Source organism: Nothobranchius furzeri, chromosome 11, assembly GCF_043380555.1.
Source record: "Nothobranchius furzeri strain GRZ-AD chromosome 11, NfurGRZ-RIMD1, whole genome shotgun sequence".
Lineage (NCBI taxonomy): Eukaryota > Metazoa > Chordata > Actinopteri > Cyprinodontiformes > Nothobranchiidae > Nothobranchius > Nothobranchius furzeri.
In genome coordinates this window covers 45288149-45304724 of record NC_091751.1, presented here as the reverse complement: position 1 = coordinate 45304724, position 16576 = coordinate 45288149, and the positions used below count along the sequence as shown (strand labels likewise).

The following is a 16576-nucleotide window of genomic DNA, read 5'->3' as shown; positions in this document are numbered from 1 at the left end:
CAATTCTGGCAGGAAGTCAAACCAAAGCAGAGAGGCAGGTCGTTGAATTTAACAAAATAAAAGAAAATTTTCAACATAAAACACCCCGATTGATAAATGTGATCATTTTTGTGTATCTAAAAGACTATAGAGATGAAAATGAACAAACACACACACACACACACACACACACACACACACTCCTGCAGAGAAACACAACATTTTCATAATTTTAAATGCAGCTTTAACATCAAAAGATGGATTTAATAAATGTGAATACAAACAAATACGTTGAAATTAAAGGTAAATATACAACAGTGTTGTACACTACAACAAACACTAGTTATTTACCTAACCATTTAGAAAGGAACTGGTCTACAAAACAGCAGCACGATCAGCGCAGTTTCTGATTCAACAAGCAGGGCAAACTGGTTTTACACACACACACACACACACACACACACACACACACAGCAAGGGCACAGGGGTGGGTTGGAAGTTTGGAAAACAGTAGGCGTGAGCAGAAGCACTTGTTGAAAATTCTCGCCTCAAGTGAACAGAGGAGCGGGCAGTGCACGAATTTCGTGAATGATCCACTTCGCAGCTGGTGTGTTCTGGGCATAACTCCTCAGTTTAAGCTGTACTGCCATTATCTTGGTACACATTAACATCAATGCAACACTCAGTATGTGTTCAATACTTGTGCAATGCTGGATTCACATAGTATGTCTGTCCCTTATGCTGCATAGTTTTGGAACCCAAGTTTAACTTTTTATTCTTGGTTTTTTAGTGGTCGAAGAGTTGATGGAATATGCATTTTTATTTATTAGCTTTATAGTCATACAGAGTAATTTGCAGATCTGTTTTATGATGTGGTTGCTTTTACAGTTTTTTTGTTTGTTTGTTTGTTTTTTTTGTTTGTTTTAACATAGTTGTTACTATGTTGTGTAGTGTGGAGCGCTTTGGGCTATCTTGGTTGGTAGTAAAACAAAAAAAGCTATTTACATAAAATGAAGATGCTCATTTGATCTGCAAAAGTCTGCTAATTCTTTAGAGTTTATTCTGGTGGTCACCTAGACATTTGATGTATTTTTTTAGAAACGAGTAATTTCCTTAGCAAGATCTGTGCGACAATTACATTCTTGTTATAGCTTCACAGTCGGAGGAAACGGCTACCTGAAGCTGTGGTTTTGCTGTCTTATGGTGTGTGGGCAGAAGTTGTAACTTTCAACGTGTTTTGCAATAGATCAGAGAGAGTTATTATTGCTATTGAGGCTTTACTAAACCAAAAAAAAAAAAACTTTCACTTTCTACATTTAAGAGGTCAAAAATCTAGCAGAGATCTTTTACTTCCTGGGGAGTTCAAGCTGGTGTGTTCTCAACTCTAGAAAATGGTTGAAAATTGAAGAATTATTGGGTCATCTGTAAAAGCTACTATAAAAAGCTTTGAACACACTCATCAGAGCCGTTCTGGATTCATAAATTTCTTTTTGGTAGCCGTTTGATAACCACGGTTGAAGCATCTCGGTCAAATTTCCAGCTAAAGGTCAAAATATGTTTGTTTCTGCATTAATATGCAAACAATTTAGGTTGACTTAGTAATCCAGATCCATGCATGGTGGTTACTAACAGTGTTTTCACTCTTTGAATATCTTTGTTGGGCTTTCTGCAGAAAGACCTCAGTTCAGATGCTGAAGAGAAACTTGGACAAGAGTACAAGAGGCTCCATCAAGCCATGGAGATGGTGGGATTCTTGCCTTCCACAAAGAAACAGTATGTGCACCTGTAATAATACATGTGCTTTATGACTCGGTGAATCACTTTGTTCAGAAAATGCCTTTCATCTGTTTTTTTACCCCAATTTATAAAAATGTTTGGAGATCTGTTGGCACATGCCTAAATGTTTAATTAACACTTTCTTCATGTAGGATCTTCACCACTTACTGAGCGTGCACATTTATTTACCTGCACTGCAGATACAGTGGTCCACATGTGTGTGATCTACCTGAACACTGTCAGGTAGTTTCTGCTCTCATGCTGGTGTCTGTAACAGGTCAGAGCTTGTCGTGTCGAGCAGGAAAAAATGGTGCACACATTTTAGCCTTGGGGCACAACGTGCTTATGAAAGCACCAGCTGCATAGTTTATAACCTGTTCAGGTGAAATACTCTTGGGAAAACCATCACATGGCAAAGTGAAGCTGGAAACATTTATTAGACTTTTGTTCTTAATAAAGAGCTGTGTGGGTTAGTTATGAACAATGTTGCAAAAAGTTGAACATTTAACATGTACTTTTTTCTTAGAATTAGCTAATTAAACTAAATTTGGGAGCACATTTACTGTTCAACTGTATATTTTACTTCCCAGATATTGATAATTAGACTTCAATTTATAAAAAGTCCACCAGTTATAAGTTGCAATGACTTTTTTAAGCACTAGAGGTCCTCGTGGTTGTCTCTACAGCCAGTGTAAAAAATTGTTTGATTCTGAAATAGTAATTAGGAAAGTTGGGAAAATGAATAAAGATCTGTAAACAACACCAGGAGGAAAATGTTTTTTTACGAATCAAATAAATAAAAGTGTAGGAATATTTATTGGAGCGTTAGTGTCACGTTCAAGCAGTTATTCCATCTCAGCACCAGGAGTAAAAAACAAATGAAAATCACAAATCAGGATGACTTTGTACATATTGTTGTGCCTTTTAAAAATCTCTTATATTTCTGTCTGTCAGACTAAAGTTATTATCATATATCAAACGGCTGCATCACAGTCCAACATTATTTCTCTATGGTGTTTGTGTTGTCTCAATTAAACCGTTCAGTTGTGTTCATTTTCAATATGCAGCATATTCTCCATTGTCGCTGCCATCCTGCATTTGGGAAATGTGACATTCACGCATTCAAAGAGTACACAGGTCCTGGAGGCTGGACCTGCAAACGTTTTATCCACACTATCAAACCTGCTTAAGGTGAGATTTAAAATGTACACGTTGCTGTTATACTTTGGATTTCTGGCTTTGGATCAGAGGAACTAAATCTTCGGAATTAGGACAAAAGGAAATTTTAAAAAGTAGGGATGGGATTTAATACGTTAAATACCATTACTTAGGAAATAAATAATTGCGTTATTGAGCCTGAGCGTCCCCAAATTGGGAGCTGTAAAAGGTTCCATGTCTATTTACACATCATCAAAACACATTTATTAATATTTACACGTCCCAACAAATCCTCAGTGGTTACCTTTATGAGACCAAAGTAATCAAATAGACCTTGTGGTTACATAAACATACTCATTAAAGTGTGGGCATGTCATCTGTGCCTCACTGATATTTTTGATTAAAAAAATTTCTTGGGTGCAAATTGTCTTGAATGATTAAATGCGATTAGTCAAGATTATTTTTTACAAAGCCTCTAATTAATTAGATTAATTTTTTAATCGAGTCCAGTCCCAAGTTTGTTTCTTTCTTAATTTGTTTTCTGAATGCATTTTCTAGATAAAAAAGGAACTACTGGTGACGACTTTGACTAAGAGGAAAATGGTGATGGCTAACTCTACCATAGTTTCTCAGTACACGCTACAAGAGGTATTTGGTTAGAATCTGATATTTGCAGAATTAAAATCAGTTTTATAGCAACTACATGTTTCATTTATCTTAATTCCTTCATCAAATTTAGTTGACTTTTTGAAAACTTAGAAAGCATTTGTGGTTTCTTTTGCTTTTAGGCAGTTCTAAAGCGGGACTCTATGGCCCAGTCTTTATACAGTGCTCTGTTTGACTGGATCATCCTTCATATCAACCACGCAATGCTCAACCGACGAGACATGGAGGAGTCCGTCTCAGTGAGTCATCTGATTTCATTCATTTGCAGTAAAAAATATCAGGGTTTGTTGCATTTTAACAGCCACTGTTGTGTTTTCAGTGTTTGTCCATTGGTGTCTTGGACATGTTTGGGTTTGAAAACCTCAAGACAAACAGTTTTGAGCAGCTGTGCATCAACTACGCCAATGAGAAGCTGCATTGTTACATCAACAAACACATCTTTGAGCTTGAGCAAGTATGTCTATTAAAAAATTGCAACACACTTTCTTTCTTTAATGATCCATTCTTGAATGTACTATTTTGGACCTTCCAGGAAGATTACCTGTCAGAAGGCATCATCTGGCTGAACATTGACTTTATCGACAACAGCGGCTGCATCCAGCTGCTCAACAACAAACCAGTCGGACTCTTTGGTTTGCTGAATGAGGAGAGCAGGTAACTTGACTGTGAAAACTTGTACACTGAAAAAAGCTGCACTTATATAATTTCTAAATAATATGGAACCATTTTATTAATGGTGAAGTAGGCTTTGTAGTGTAATAAAATCAAATTTTAATTTGTTCTGTAGATTATTTAAACTGTGTGTAATTAGATGTTAATCTGTTCAAGTCTCCATTTAAAAAGTAAAAGTCATGTAAGAACCTGAAATCACAGCTAAACAATCCTGGGTCTCATCAAGATCTACAAAACCCAGAAAACATGGTCGTAATCTGTAATTTAGTCTGATTGAATGTCCTTTTCTTTGTGTTTGTTAGTTGTCCTCGGGCCACAGATGAAGCCACTTTGAGCAAATTTAAGCAGCATCATCAGGACAACCCGTTCTTTGTAGCCTCTCCAAATAAAGAGCCAACCTTTGTGATCAAGCACTACCCTGGAGGAGTTAAATACAACATCACGGTAAATTAGCCACATCCTTTTAAGTAACGGTCAAACTGTCTCTCTTTATTCAGTTTTGTCCCCGAATTTGGACTTTCTTTGTAGGACTTTAGAAAGAAAAACACTGAACACATGCGTCCTGAAGTGGTGTTTCTTCTACGGAGCAGTGAGCGCTCATTCCTGCATCACCTGGTTGCATCCAGCCCAGAAGCCTTGTTTAGATGGGGAATCCTCCGAGCCACCATCCGTATTGTCTCCGTGTTTAAGAAAATGGGGCGAGCAGAGCTATGTAAGTAGCTTAAGGTGTTTTTTCAGCTAAAAGAAAATATCAGTTTTAATCTGCTTCTGTTTTTCATATAATAACTTACGTGTTGAACTGTCTCCTCAATAGCCGCAAGACAAAGCTCTCCCATGTCTCTCAAAGACGCAAAACAATACAAAAACCAGATAAGCAGACTATCCAGGTATTTTTTATACCCAACTTGTTAAAACAAGTGAAGTTTTCTTCATAAGTAAAGTATTAACCGTCTATTTGCTAAAACCAAATGAATATTCTGATTCCAGCAGCAACAGCATGACTCTGGATTTCTCATTTGATCACTCTGATGAAAATCCACCAGATTTCCTCCAAGACATCTTTGCCGATTATGAACTGAGAAAGTAAACGCACTAGAAGACTTTTCTTTCACAAATCTATATGTGTATACATAAATATACATGTTTTTCATACTATAATTTTTTTATTTGTCTGCACAGATCTTCGTTGGTTTAATCATTTTTTTTGTGGCTCTTTTTGCAGTAAAAATCAAGGCAGTCGAAAGAAGCAGATCATTCCAAAGGTAAGGTGGCGTGGGAGTTCCGTGCGTCCAAATGTCCGTCTGTTTCATAATATCTGCAGACTTACTTGTTTCGTCCAACAGAACCTCATGAATTTGTGTTCACTCAAACACATCGTTGGTCTCACGGAGCATGACAGAACCGGCAAGTCCATCTTCCACCCTCAGGGACGAGAAAAGCCTCCTACAGTCAGCACTCAGTTTCAGGTCGTTCACTCAGTTCCTTTTTGTAAATATTAGGGATGCTCTGATCCGATCGCGTGGTCATAAATCGGGTCAGATAACGTAATTTTCAGGAAATTGGAATTGGGTGGGAAAAATCGGATTTGACCATTTCAAACAACAAACTTTACTTTTTAAATTCAACCTGAGAACGAGATTTTCAAACGGAAAAACAATGGCTTAGATTTTAATTGAACAAGTTCCTCTACATCAGTGTTCTTTGTTTCACAGATGAGAACACCCTAAGTCCCACAATTTAAGTGGGAATTCACACTCCATAACATGTAGCAGTTAGCCAACACAGAGCATATTTGTCACCTCAAGAGAGGGAAAATATGTGTAATATAGATGCATTTGTAAATGAACAGCAAAGGGAGTGTATTAAACACGTGTAATGTTTAACGAGGTGGAGAAGATAGTGCTACATTTAACACTGATGCGCCACCTTTAAAAAAACTTACCCATATACACCTCATCAACATACACTAACACTGTATTGGAGCAGGCGGAGGAAGACCAGGGGTCTTGGCACACCTCTGTTGTCGCTTGGCTTCCCGGTGCTGGAGGCTAGGAGGGGGAGCTGGCCGTCTGGTTGGATTCTGGACTGGTGGGTTGCTTTGCTCAGCGTTTGGCGGGGGGTGCCTGCTCATCATCACCCCAGCACCCCTGCTCAGTTCACTGCAGCAATTCAGTTAAGCCAGCCGACAGTTGCAGTAGGATCTGCTTTCATTCTCCTCCTACCTTTACAGATGCAGCAGCTCTACAGGTGCTTTGTAGAAAAGTTACTCTGCTGCTGACCGTCGTGCCGTGCCATCCCATCCCTGTCACTGAAAACAGCCTCACACTGAATAAACGATTGAAAAATATGAGCAACAAGTCAACTTTTACATTTATTCTTAATACTAACATGTTTCTTATTAATATACTTCCTAAACAAGTGATGTTTTATGAGAAATACACTAAAGAGATGACATACAGAAAGGAAGAAACTGATTAATGATTAAAAATAGGGCTGCACGATATTAGGAAAACCTGCGATATGCAATAACAGTGATTAATATTGCAATGGCGATATTACTTGCGATAAATAAAAACTTAACAAAAATAATCAAAAACCAAGAAATTAAAAAATTACTACAAAATTATAAAAATGACAAAAGCTAAAGATGTGAGGAAATGGAAAAAGAAAATGAACAAGAAAAGGTAATCAGTGGGCCCCGGGAAAAGCAGAATCAGCAGAAAGAGCAGAACAAAGCTAACTCGGGTGTTTGCTAACCATCAAAATTAAGTGCCGTCCGCCTCGGGGGCGGGCATCTAACCAATGAGAACCCACCCAGTTGGCCAAATGGGTGAAGAGCTCTATTCGATTTGTTAAAAAAAGCATCATGCCTCTTATTAGATTAACAGAATGCATTATGTGTAGCAAACATTTGAGCTGACAATTCATTGCGATATTTATGTTCTTTGTGATATGCATATTGCACAAGCTGATATCGCAATAATTATATATTTGCGATATATTGTGCAGCCCTAATTAAAAATAACTTAAAGGACAATTCTAGTTTGTTCTCCTTTTTTTAAAATACATATCTAAAGTATCGGGTTGGGTAGATTCTTAAAATCAAAGGACTCTGGATCAGATCAGGAGCAAAAAAAATATGATCGGAACATTCCTAATAAATAATGCAGTTTTTGATTCTTATCCAATGGCTTAAATCATGTTTACATCTTGCAGGCCTCCCTCGGAAAGCTGATGGACATCATCGAAAAAGCAGAGCCTTTTTTTATTTTCTGTCTTCGCTCCAACGCTGAGAAGGTAATGCTATCTGTACATCTGCTGCAGCATCCTGCTACGTTTAGTTTTAAGCATGCACAGTGACCTGGAAATGATAAATAACAGAAAGGTTGTCTTGTTGTAGAGGGAGCTACACTTTGATGATGATGTTGTGCTGAAACAAATCAAGTACACAGGCCTGCTGCAGATGATCGACATGCAGAAGTCTGGCTACAGAGCTAAATACACATTAAAGGTAGGTGGGTAGTTGTTTCACTTGCGCAGTACATGCAGATTTTTTTTCTCTTATTTGGTTAAATGTTAATGTTTTTCCTTTTTGACAGGACTTTGCTGAGAAGTTTTGGATTTTGCTTCCCAAAGGAACCAGTGGATCTCCACAGCACATAACTGAACTGTTTGAGAGAATGAATTTGAATACGACCACCTATCAGATAGGAAAAAACAAGGTTAATCATGTCTTCCTTTTGTGCAGTGTGTGTGCAGCTAGCCATGTATAAAGTCCTTGTTTTTTTACACTTTGACTTGAATAATCATGTCAATTTAGACGTTTAATCTATTTTTTTACTGTTCTGCATTAAATTGTATATATTGGTACATTTTCATGATACATAGAATGATGTAGGGCTGGGCGATGTGGCCTATAATCAATATCACAATATATTGAGCATTTCACCTCAAATCGATAACAATAAATGGACGATAACTACAGGTATGTGCAGAAACAAAAGTTGACCACTAGATGGGGCTGTCACGTGTATTACATGAGACTCAAGGTGGTACAGCTTCTTAAAGGGACATGAAGTTGCCAACCTACACACATCTTTTCTTTTTTATTTTCAGATTTATGGACATGGGAATAATTATCTTGATAAGTCAGAAATTTTGATGTTGATAAATTTTCGATTTATTGCCCAGCCCTAGAATGATTTCACAAATCAGATGTTTTCTGCTGATTCCACAAAAGCAGTCAAATTAATTTAGAAAAAGTAATGAAGACTTTACTCTTAAAATGCGATTTATTTTTTGTGTCGATTTTTATTTTGTTCAGGTTTTTCTCAAGGATAAGGAACGACTGTTGCTTCAGGAGACTCTTAACAAAGAAGTGATGCGTCGCATCGTCACCCTGCAGCGCTGGTTCCGTTCCTGCCTCATCAGATTTCACTTTCTGCAAAAGAAAGATGCCACAACGCTCATCCAGGTGCAGCTCGTTTCTTTGTTGCCACAACCAGATAAAAATTTTGAGGAACAAACTATTTTAATACAGCACCACTCAAGTGAAATATCATGAGGCGCTTCACAAGAACGAAATAAAAATAATTTAAAATATTTTAAAATAAAATAAAAATAAGGAAAACATGGAAAAAATGTTTGAATGTGAAGAAAAAATTAAAACAAAATGTTTTATTCATGTTGAAATGGTCTCAAATGGATAACATAGCTCCCTTTTCCTAGAAAAAAATGGATGCTTCCTATTTAATTTACGTCATTAATCCATAATCCACAAATCTAAGCATATTTAAATAGGTCAATGTTAAAATGGTTTTATTTGGAGCACCAAAATTGTGTAATAAAAGTAAGGCAATCTATGAAACTGCAGAAAAAGAAAATAAACAGGCTACTGCAGAGGACCAGTCTCACTTCAGACCTCAACCTGATTGAAAATCTGTGAAAGGAGAGTTTTGCATGAATCTGCAAGCCTCTGTAAACTAAAGCGATGTCAAGTATTTATCTGTAAAGATCAGAGACATTAGAGGGTCAAACTATGATCTGGTGTGTAAAATGTAAAGATTTGATGCTCATCAGGGGTTGGTTTTATATCTGGAGAGAATTGATTATATTTTTTGCAATTTTCTGAAATTTAAAACCGTTAAATAATTGTGATTACTGCAGCTGTGCACCAATCCACTGCCTAACAGGTTTTGGTTGTTTCTTAAACCCACAATGTTATAAAACACCAGCAATATTTTTCATTGTGAGATCTGATTGATGATGATCATTAATTCAGTCGGTAAAACATTCTGGGGTTTTTTGTGTGTTTGCTCATTTATTGCACAAAGCAAAACAAAAGGTTCTGCAGACAGCGTGAATATTGAGAACAATGACCAAACAAATAAGTACCTTTGGTTTTTCAGCGGAGCTGGCGGGAGTTTTACGAGAAACAAAACCGAGCTGCAACAGTGATCCAAACGGCGTGGAGCACTTACCGACAAAGGGCTAAAATCTGTGAAAAGGAGGACAAAGATGGCTCTTGGGCTCGAACCAGGCAAGTTGCATAGACATACTTCAGCTAAGTTAAAAACAAATTCCCTACAGTTTTTAAATGAAAACAAACAAACTTTTATTGACTGCAGCTTTAAAGTGTTTTACTTTGAACATGTGTGAGTCTGCACTTTGCAGCTGATGTAATGTTTTACACTCAGCAAATCTTTCCCTGGGCGTGTCAAACCTGGTGGGCAGGTAGGATATTATTAGTATTTAAAGGAATAAGTCAAAGTCGAGAGGTTGTTTTCAGAAACCTGGAATAAAAATCCAGGTTTGGTCAACACAACCAGTCTTTGCTTCACCATAGATGTGGGTAGTTTTAAGCAAGTGACCCCAGAAGGGCCCTCTGGTGGCAGAAATGAGCATTTCTGACCTTTGATTGTACTTTTAATTTATCCTGCATAGAATTTTAGTACACTTTATTATATTAGACCACTGAAAAGTAGAATTGCATCAGAATTTAACAAACCACGTAACATTTCTTCTTTGTTCTGGAGTCCCACATTTTCGCTAATTCTGCCTTTCTTACATTTATTTTATGACTTGATTATTTTTACATCCTGTATGGTCTTTTATTAATAAACATTAGATGATTGTTTCATCCAGGTCAAATCCATTTAATAACTGTTAGTTTGTTTTTAGAAAGGTAAATGGCCAATTTAGTCTCTAATTAAACTGTATCAATCGAATAATTGTTGGTGTGAAATTGTGGAATGAGTTAGATGATGATTTGAAGAAATGTACATCTTTACTAAAGTTTAAAGCAGGTGTCAAGTGTCACATATTTACAGGGTATGAAAAGTATGTATAGACATTAATGGATTTTCATTGTGCTTATTTATATTGGGGAAAATAAAAGAAATGTATGTTGGTTATGTATCTTAGGTGGAAAATAGGGTAGGCTAAAATAAGCATTGCTTCTGTCTATTCCTTTTTTGGTTTAAGTTCAAGTTGTTAATATTGTTGTTTTGTTTGAAAAGAAAAAATTTATGTTAATGCTATAAACCAAAATAAAGACCGAAAGAAGAAGAAGAATAAGGCAGTTGCTGTCAGAATATATGTAGTTTGCCAAATTCCCGTTGTTCCAGTCTGATTTAATGCCTTTTTTTACATTCAGCTTAGAGAAAAAACAGTTGAGGAGACAGTACAAACTGGACGTCAGCCCCAGCAGGAAGCAGCAGCCTGATCCAAGCAGAGGGCAGCCTGAGCTGGAGGACACGAGCAAATGGAAAAGAGACAGCAGAGGATCCACGCATCCACTCAACAGACCCTTCTCCATCCCATTAGACCCTAAAACACGCATCAACTCACCCACCAGCCCCCTTCATCCCTACGCAGATATCCAGGGAACGACGAGGAAAGATGAGAGGCTGAAGGAAAGAGTTAATGTAGTGGTTCCTACAGATGAGACGAGCCTCGAAGTACGGCGAAGAAGAGAAAAGAGAGATGATTTTTTGTATGTTTAATTTTTTATGTCTACATTTGGTATCTACCGTAAAAATGTACAAAATATCTAAATTTAAATAGGACTCATTTTAAAAGTGTTTTATTCTCATCTATAAATAGTCGTAAAGGGAAGTCTATGTCTGCTGATGAACTGTCGAAGACCAGCTCTTCTGGCTCTGAAAGCTCACCTTCTGCCACTGAGGTAACCTTGGTCCTGATGTTGTCCCATCATCTTTAACCGGATTCAGCAATCTGCAACTAACACTCGAGTCCCTTTCAGGTTTTTCGTGTTGTTTAAATCATATCAGTGGGTTTTTCAAGGAACTGTGTGTGTTCAGTGCTGTGAGCTTTTGTTATGCAAGGAAGTCTCCTTCAGATCAGACAGTGGAGGCATCCCAGTCTGTGCCTCATCACTTTCTTTGGCCCCGTCAGGTCAGGGTTCGTCTCCGCAAGCAGAAAAAGCACAAGCGCCACTTAGCCTGCACCCGCAGCCGTTTGATGGGTAACTTGGGGAACTCCACGGAAAGCGAATACTGGAGCTTTCCGCTGCCTCCTGTCAGCCCCACTGTGCCTGGCCTGAAAGGCTCGGTCAGTAGCACAGATGTCCGGACCCTCACATCTCAGGGCAAGGTAGTGACCGTGGGGGGTATTTACGCCGTCATAGCTCGTCTCTGTAAAATGGACCTGCATGTGAGTGCCACATGTGGACTGGAAGCTTGCATTGTTATGGGATTTCTGATTTCTGCTCTTCAGCCCAGGACATGCAGAAAAAGGAGCTGTTGCTTTCAAACGGGGGGGGGGGGGGGGGGGGGTTTAAGATGTCATGGATTTTATCAATATGTTTAACCCATTTCCTATAGTCGGAGAGAAAAAGGAGACAATGAACAACAAGTCAAACAGTTATAACTTTGGCAAAATCCACCGAACATCCAGTCAGAGTTTATATATAGAGAGATGAGAGTGGAGAAAGAGAGAGATTGTGTCTGTGTGTGGGAAGTCAAGAATGTGTGTGTGTGTGTGTGTGTGTGTGTGTGTGTGTGTGTGTGTGTGTGTGTGGTGGTGGGGGGGGGGGTCTGAATAAATGAGCATGCAGAGAGGCATAGAGCAATACATTTACATTCAGTTGATTGAGTCCATGATCAAGAATTAATAAACATACATTTTTCCATAGCAGTGTCAAAGCCCATTCCAGTGCTTATTTCTCATCTTTATTGTCTCTTCTTGTAACTGAGCAGCAGGTCAGCAGACACAGGTTAGGCTCATGCTATAACTTTAATATCAGGATGTTTTTATTCCATTTTATATATAAAAAAAAATACAAAACCTTCAATTCAAAGCTCATTATGATGCAGCTGAACATTAGCACTTCCTTCATGATGGTGTTTTTAAGTATTTGACACATTCCTATATATTAAAGGTGCGGTTGACTGTAAGAAAACATTTATTAAATATTCTTTCTGATTATAATCGGTTACTCTTTTCATGCAGGCTGAAAATGGAAATGGTCTTCTACATGTATATCCTGTTTTAGCTTCTGATAGAAAACAGTGAAACTCTAGAACTAAAAAATCCTCACAAATCTGAATTGGCATTCTTAGATTCACCGATCTTAACTCATGACGGGGAAGGATATTCCTGCTTTAGCGTTCAGGAATCGGCAGCAGACGTGTCTGTTAGTTTAAGCTAACAGTTAGCATTAGCAACCTCACCACATGGCAGAACTCCTCCAGGCTTGTGTTATCTGTGTAGATAAAAAGTCCATGTTGCAAGTAATGTGGTAGAGTTGCATTGCTGTTATCCAGTCTGGGGTTAGATGTCCAAATATCAGGAAATAAGACTAAAACCTGCCGCCTGAAGCTCATCTGTGATGTGGGTTACTTTTAAGTCTAAAAAATGGTGCACCAGTGTATTTCTTCTCCCCGAGAACGTCTTACAAGGCTTTTGTTTCCACTAAAAACCACTGCAAATGTATTGATTTAACAAGTAAACCACTGCTTTAATGAAAACTTTGATACACGTTATTGTACACAACCTTTACATGTTATAAGCTACTTCTACGCTACACAAACAAAGGTCCCTCTGGTTATGGCTAATCTATTGGTTTATGTCTAAATAATAGTGTTTATTGACAACCTTTCTGCAAGCAAAATATATTTTAAAATTTGTAAATGCACCCATTAAATCTTACTAATATTACCCAAAAAATAAATAAAACACACAAAAAAAACCAGGTTCACAAAGGTAGTGAAACATTTAACTTCTGGTAAGAGATGGGTAACTTTGCATGATGGTGAAGGACTGTTGCTATGCTACTGTGGTACTATCTCAATACATGGTGTGGTTTTGCGGTGCCAGAGCTGCAGGGATTCTTCTGAAAGAGACGGGCGTGGGAATCTGTCTTATGGGATTCATAGGTTGCTGCTTTTTTTGTGTGTTCTTTAATCTGCTGATTGTGTTTGTGTGTGTGTGTGTTTTAACTGTTACAGACAGGTGCAGAAACTGATAGTTCATGTTTGAGCCTACCCACCAGAGCCACCTATGACAATGCAGGTCAACACGGCTCTAACCAGTCACATCCCACTACTCCTGAACGGTATAGAGTAAAGTATAATGGTGTATACGATATTGTTATTTTTCTTTTCTCGCTATAAATGATTTCTTTATTGTGTTTTCTTTAGAACCGGGTTTCTCGGTAAATTCCTGAAGAAACGTACGCATAAAAGTTCTCCAACCAACGAATATCCATCAGATAAAACTGGTAACTAAAGTGTTTTAAAGTCTAATTGTTTTCATTTAGTAGCACTGTTTTGAAGCTCATAATCTTGTGACTAATTGCGCTATCTGCTATGTTCAGTAACATTGCCCAGTTACACTCCACATTCTTACCAAGCATCAAACCAAAGCAATGGGAGAGCCCACCGTAGTCCATCAGTCTGCATCAGCCGAGCCACGCGGGCCTTGCAGTGGGATGCATCTCTGGATAGAGAGATCACCGACCCTAGGGAGCTACGACACCTCGATGAGTTCCTTGGTGTTCAGGTAAGATCACCATCTGAGAAGTTATTAACAGATAAACTGTCAAGATTAATTTTATGTCGTTGCTTTAAGATCACTGATTCCAAAGTTTGCTAAGAGTACTGTAAATGTAAGGAAATTGCAATTATTCCAAATCCTTTGATTCATCCAACAATTATTGCCCCCTTATCTGGGTCCGGGTCGCTGGGGCAGCAGCCTAAGCAGAGAGGCCCAAACTTTCCTCTCCTGAGCCACTTGGGCCAGCTCATCCGGGGAAATCCCAAGGCATTCCCTGGCCAGCCGAGAAACATAGTCCCTCCAGCATGTCCTGGGTATTCTCTTGGGTCTCCTCCCAGTTGCCCGTGCCCGGAAAACCTCACCAAGGAGGCGTCTCAATCTATCAATCAATCAATCAATCAAACTTTATTTGTATAGCACTTTTCATATACAAAAAATACAGCTCAAAGTGCTTTACAGATTAAAATCAACCCTTATAACCCATAATCCCATCATTTCCCCAAAAATATCAAAATCATTAGTGTGACAGCTGGTGTAATGTGCTCCCGCCTCCTGGTCTTCATCAGGACACGTGCTGCTGAGTTTTGTAAAAGCTGTAAGCCTGAAATGCTCTTTGTGGGAAGACCAGAAAGCAGGACTTTACAGTAGTCTATTCTACTGGTGATAAAAGCATGCATCAGCGTCTCTGTTGGCCTGAGAAAGATTGGGGGTCGGACTCTGGCAATATTCTGTAAATGATAAAAACCTATTTTATTAATGTTTTTTACGTGTGGGATAAAAGTCAGCTCAGAGTCGAAAGTCACATCCAGGTTCTTCACTTGTTCATAAGGATTAAAAGACATTGATTGTATTTTTGGTAAAAGTTTCTCTCTCTGGACCGATGACTAAAACTTCAGTTTTGTCCTGGTTGAGCTGGAGAAAGTTTTCTGCCATCCAGGATTTGATGTCTAAAATGCAGGTAAAAGTGGGTCCATTGGCTGTGTGTCATCAGGAGACATGGAGATGTACAACTGTGTGTCATCAGCATAGCTGTTGAATTTCATCCCATGTCTCCTGATGACCCCGCCTAGAGGAGATCATATAAAGGTTAAAAGCACTGGGTCTAAAATTGAACCCTGGGGCACACCACATGTAATCCCATGAACCCTAGAAGAGCAGGTATCCAAACTCACCATAAAAGTTTTGCCTGTGAGGTAGGATGTAAACTATCTGTGAACACCACCAGAGAGGCCGATCTGTTTTAAACGACTTAAAAGAATAGTGTGGTCTACTGTGTCAAAGGCAGTGCTAAGGTCCAGTAGTACCAACCCTGTTACCCTTCAGGCATCATAACTTATTCTAAAATCATTTAAAACCTTCAGAAGTGCTGTCTCCGTGCTGTGGTTCACCCTAAACCTAGACTGAAATTTCTCTTGGACACTGAGTATTGACAAAATCACTAAGTTGAATTATAACAAGTTTTTCTAGAATTTTGCTTAAAAATGGTCAGTTGGATACTGGTCTGAAGTTGTTTAAATCATTAAAATCCAAATTGCTCTTCTTTGACAGGGGTCTCACCACCGCCCCTTTAAAGGTGGCAGGAAAGACCCCCGTCTGAAGTGAGCAATTCATCAAGGTTAATGAATTGCTCACTCGTGAACAAGACTTGATTTGATTTTCCCTGAAAATGGTTTCAGTATAAGGTTCTGTTGGTTTTGTATGTGTGTGAATGGGTGAATGACTGATTGTGTTGTAAAGCGCCTTGGGGTGTTCCATGACGATAGAAGGCACTATATCAAATACAGACCATTTACCATTGTCACCCATGTGTCCCTAATTTACACATTTGCCTCACCAGGTGAATGAGTTGCAAACAAGAATGAAAGAGTTGTCCCCAACAGAGAACACTTTCCTTTGTGCCACTAAGGAATTTAGAGAAGGCATCAAAAGCATGTATTCTGTCCAGGTAAGTCAACACTAGGAGGGAAAAGTTAGACACATTTATGGGATTGTTGTGTTTAGATGTGTTGTTTTTTTTTTCGTCAACCATATTAATGGTTGAATAACATATGAAGTGACATATGAATAAATAGCAAGAACTTATTGTGGACTCTTTGACCAACAGAAGCCCAAAATAGGTTATAAGGATCTAATGAAGAGCTACCATAACACAGTGAAAGCACTGGCAGGGCCACTGTCAGATGTATCACTAGTGATCAACCTGTTCCAGTCTGTACTGGACGGCTTCATCAGGACCGAAATAAAACGTGCAGACTCTGAACCAAACAAGGTAGAGCTGATCCTTTCAGTCAATAAACCACATGGAGCA

The 16576-nt window shown here is 38.5% G+C and overlaps 1 protein-coding gene across 8 annotated transcripts in view; it reads left to right on the top strand.

Annotated features, from left to right (window-relative positions):
* Nucleotides 1-16576, top strand: part of LOC107383591 (unconventional myosin-IXb) — a 33078-nt gene that overhangs the window by 11407 nt on the left and 5095 nt on the right. For 6 of the 8 annotated variants that reach the window (XM_070541612.1, XM_070541615.1, XM_054742146.2 and 3 more), the window contains exons 6-30: nt 1652-1752; nt 2823-2946; nt 3472-3561; nt 3702-3818; nt 3899-4033; nt 4112-4233; nt 4554-4695; nt 4780-4963; nt 5066-5138; nt 5239-5334; nt 5474-5513; nt 5595-5717; nt 7468-7548; nt 7652-7762; nt 7851-7973; nt 8576-8725; nt 9660-9790; nt 10907-11245; nt 11356-11437; nt 11668-11865; nt 13722-13828; nt 13914-13993; nt 14090-14274; nt 16106-16213; nt 16373-16537. In XM_070541612.1, coding sequence (XP_070397713.1) covers nt 1652-1752; nt 2823-2946; nt 3472-3561; nt 3702-3818; nt 3899-4033; nt 4112-4233; nt 4554-4695; nt 4780-4963; nt 5066-5138; nt 5239-5334; nt 5474-5513; nt 5595-5717; nt 7468-7548; nt 7652-7762; nt 7851-7973; nt 8576-8725; nt 9660-9790; nt 10907-11245; nt 11356-11437; nt 11668-11865; nt 13722-13828; nt 13914-13993; nt 14090-14274; nt 16106-16213; nt 16373-16537 — 3207 coding nt within the window. The remainder of the gene's footprint in view (nt 1-1651; nt 1753-2822; nt 2947-3471; nt 3562-3701; nt 3819-3898; nt 4034-4111; nt 4234-4553; nt 4696-4779; nt 4964-5065; nt 5139-5238; nt 5335-5473; nt 5514-5594; nt 5718-7467; nt 7549-7651; nt 7763-7850; nt 7974-8575; nt 8726-9659; nt 9791-10906; nt 11246-11355; nt 11438-11667; nt 11866-13721; nt 13829-13913; nt 13994-14089; nt 14275-16105; nt 16214-16372; nt 16538-16576) is intronic. The other 2 variants (XM_070541611.1, XM_070541613.1) reach the window with 2 other exon arrangements.